This window comes from Dasypus novemcinctus, chromosome 30 (assembly GCF_030445035.2).
Source record: "Dasypus novemcinctus isolate mDasNov1 chromosome 30, mDasNov1.1.hap2, whole genome shotgun sequence".
Taxonomy (NCBI): Eukaryota; Metazoa; Chordata; class Mammalia; order Cingulata; family Dasypodidae; genus Dasypus; species Dasypus novemcinctus.
Window position 1 is genome coordinate 45,021,965 of NC_080702.1, and position 3,122 is coordinate 45,025,086.

General features: G+C 36.5%; 1 protein-coding gene across 1 annotated transcript; it reads left to right on the forward strand.

Moving 5' to 3' along the window:
• The first annotated feature begins 989 nt into the window (after positions 1-989).
• LOC105746551 (olfactory receptor 7A10-like) lies at positions 990-1,958 on the forward strand. The gene has a single exon (XM_058290302.2). It carries the CDS (start codon positions 990-992, stop codon positions 1,956-1,958), a length of 969 nt encoding a protein of 322 aa, XP_058146285.2.
• Positions 1,959-3,122: the final 1,164 nt, after the last annotated feature.

Here is a 3,122-nt window from a genome sequence, read left to right on the forward strand (position 1 = left end):
AAGTTCCTTTTTTTCTGACATCAGTGCATCCTAATTTTCCAACAACACTTCTTGAGAAGACCATACTTTCTACATCGAATTGCCCTTGTCCTTTTGAAACATTGTTGTAGAGAAGTCGGGTGTATGCGGTATCAAAGGCCAGGACACGAGAACTCCGAGAAGGAAGTTGATTTGTTTTGACCTGCAGGACTCAGCGGACTCCTGTCCTAATAAAAACCGAGCCCCAAATAGAATTTTGGGTTCCTTTTTATATAAACAAGATATAAGGGTTGGGAGTTAAATGATCCTTGTTAGTTAAGTGTTTGTCTGAGCACTAGATAGGTTTTCAAGTAAAGTACCCCCTACATTTTAGGTGAGCTTGAATTTTGCATATCCTCCACATTCCTTCTGGATGCAACCTTGAATACACATTCAGTCTTACATCCTTTCTGAACATTCAAAGACTGTAGGGCCTATATTACTTATTTGAATTTCTAGGGACTAGGTACCCTTGGAAACAATTTTGAATTTATGCACAGGCTATATTAACATCAGTGGAACTCATTTGTGTGGAGTCATTTGTCCATTATTCCAATAGGGTCATTTTAATTATTGTGCTTTTTAGTAAACTTTGCATCCAAATAATATGGTTCCTACAACTTAGTTCTTCTTCTTTACCATTTTGTCACAGGGTACAAAAAGACTGGTTGTAATGTTTGTTGCTTAAAGTCAAGTCTGAGAATTTCTCATGGAAAATATTACCTTGCCAAAGTGTTTTCTATTATGGACAAGGATTTCTAGTCTGCACAACTATCAAGTAGAAGTAGGAACATATGTTTTTCCTGACATTTTCAGAAAAGAGTACTAAATATATATATATATAAAATCCATAAAAATATTAATGTAATGTAATTACAATACAAACAATACCATTTATTATATTTTTCTGATCACTGCTGTGGCTAAAATTGCATTGCCTTGATATCTCTTCCAGGAAATTCATCATCTACATGGAAAGAGGAAACCAAACATATGTTTTAGAATTCATCCTCTTGGGGCTCTCAGAAGATACAGAGGTTCAGTCTCTGCTCTTTGGGCTGTTCTTGTCCATGTACCCAGTTACATTCATTGGAAACCTGCTCATCATCCTGGCCATCATCTCAGACTCCCACCTTCACACACCCATGTATTTCTTCCTCTCCAACCTGTCTTTTACAGATATCTGTTTCTCTTCCACCACTGTACCAAAGATGCTGCTGAACATACACACAGGAAACAAAATCATAACTTTTGAAAACTGTCTCACCCAGATGTATTTTTTCATGATGTTTGGACAATTAGATAACTTTTTCTTGACTGCGATGGCCTACGACCGCTTCGTGGCCATCTGTCACCCCCTGCACTATATGGTCATCATGAACCCCCGGCTCTGCAGCCTCCTGCTACTTGCATCCTGGTTATTGAGTGTTTTGGACTCTCTTTTGCATGACTTAATGGTTTTGCGGTTGTCCTTTTGTACAGAGTTGGAAATGCCCCACTTTTTCTGTGACTTTAATCAGGTAGTCAGACATGCTTGTTCCGACACCTTCCTCAATGACCTAGTGATGAATTTTGCAACTGGACTTCTAGGGTTTGTACCACTCACTGGGATCTTTTTCTCTTATTATAAGATTATATCCTCCATTTTGAGAATTTCAACAGCTGGTGGTAAATATAAAGCATTTTCTACTTGTGGGTCTCACCTCTCAGTAGTGACCTTATTTTATGGTACAAGTCTTGGATTATATCTTAGCTCTGCTGCTACCCAAAACTCAAGAGCAAATGCAGTAACATCAGTGATGTACACGGTGGTTACTCCTATGTTGAACCCCTTTATCTACAGTCTTAGAAACAAGGACATAAATCAGGCCTTTAAAAAGCTGAGAAACATTCTGTCTATAAAAGGATACTTTGTCTCAAGTTTACAAAAGTGCTCATGATTAGCAGAAATCAAACCCTAGGAGTTTTTTTCCCCTTGGAAATGAAAATTTTTGTTGTCTTTATTAAGATACACAGATCTCACAAAGTGAAACATTAAAAAATATGATGTTCCCATATATACCACTCCCCATAGCCCACTCCTCCCATATCAACAACCTCTTTCATCAGTGTGGCACATTCATAGCATTTGATGAGTATATTTTGAAGCAATGCTGCAAAGTATGGATTACAATTTACCTTGTCATTTACACTCTCCCCCAGTCAATTCATTGAGTTGTGAAAGTAGACCCTGAAATATCATTCAGCACAAATCCAAGTCCTGAAAATGTGCACCTATATCACTCCTCTTCTTCCCTCTCCCTGCCCTTAGAAACTCCCATGACCACTGTCTCCAGACAGACTAATTTATCAAACCCTCAGCATTGTTGCAATATCTGTGAATCTTGTCCTTCAAGCAATGAAGTTTGGTTGTCCCTGAGGGCCCAAAGAGGTGGGGGAGAGAGGAATAGAATAGATGGAAGAGGGTTAAACAGGAGCAATGGAAGTGTTCCACAAGATTCTGCAATGATGGATATAGGCTATGTTAAATTTCACCAAAAAATTACAAAAGTGCATAGTCTAAAATATAAACCATAATGCAACCAAAATTTTATAAAACCGTAGAGTCCAATACATAAACTATAACGTAAACCATAGTGGAACCATGGATAGTAGCTATGTTTTAATATCTGTGTATCACCTATAGCAAATATTATATCCACATGTAAAAAGATAATTGCTGGGGAAGGGAGAAAAGCATTTGATGTTGGGCATATGGGAAACCCCTATATTGTATATGTGACTTCATTGTGATCTAAACATTTTTTGATTACATAACAAAAATTATTTTTAATAAAGGCTGAAGACACTGAATGGAATGGAAGAGATTGCTTTGCCACTGTACAAGGCAACATTTATTACAGTGAAGAATGGCAAAATGTTAAAAAAGTTTTGATATTTTTCATTTTAATACCCCAATATATTTTTTACTTCATTTTATTTTTTCTTAATTAGTATGAATTCTATTTCTAATCTTTAAATATAACATTACTATTTGATTGTCCTACTAATTGCATTTAGAAATATATTAGCATTCATTTTTTTAAAGAAGTTTTGGATCACAG

Bases quoted from the DNA above. Each gene is read 5' to 3' on its own strand.
- LOC105746551 (XM_058290302.2), top strand. From the start codon at position 990: ATGGAAAGAGGAAACCAAACATATGTTTTAGAATTCATCCTCTTGGGG.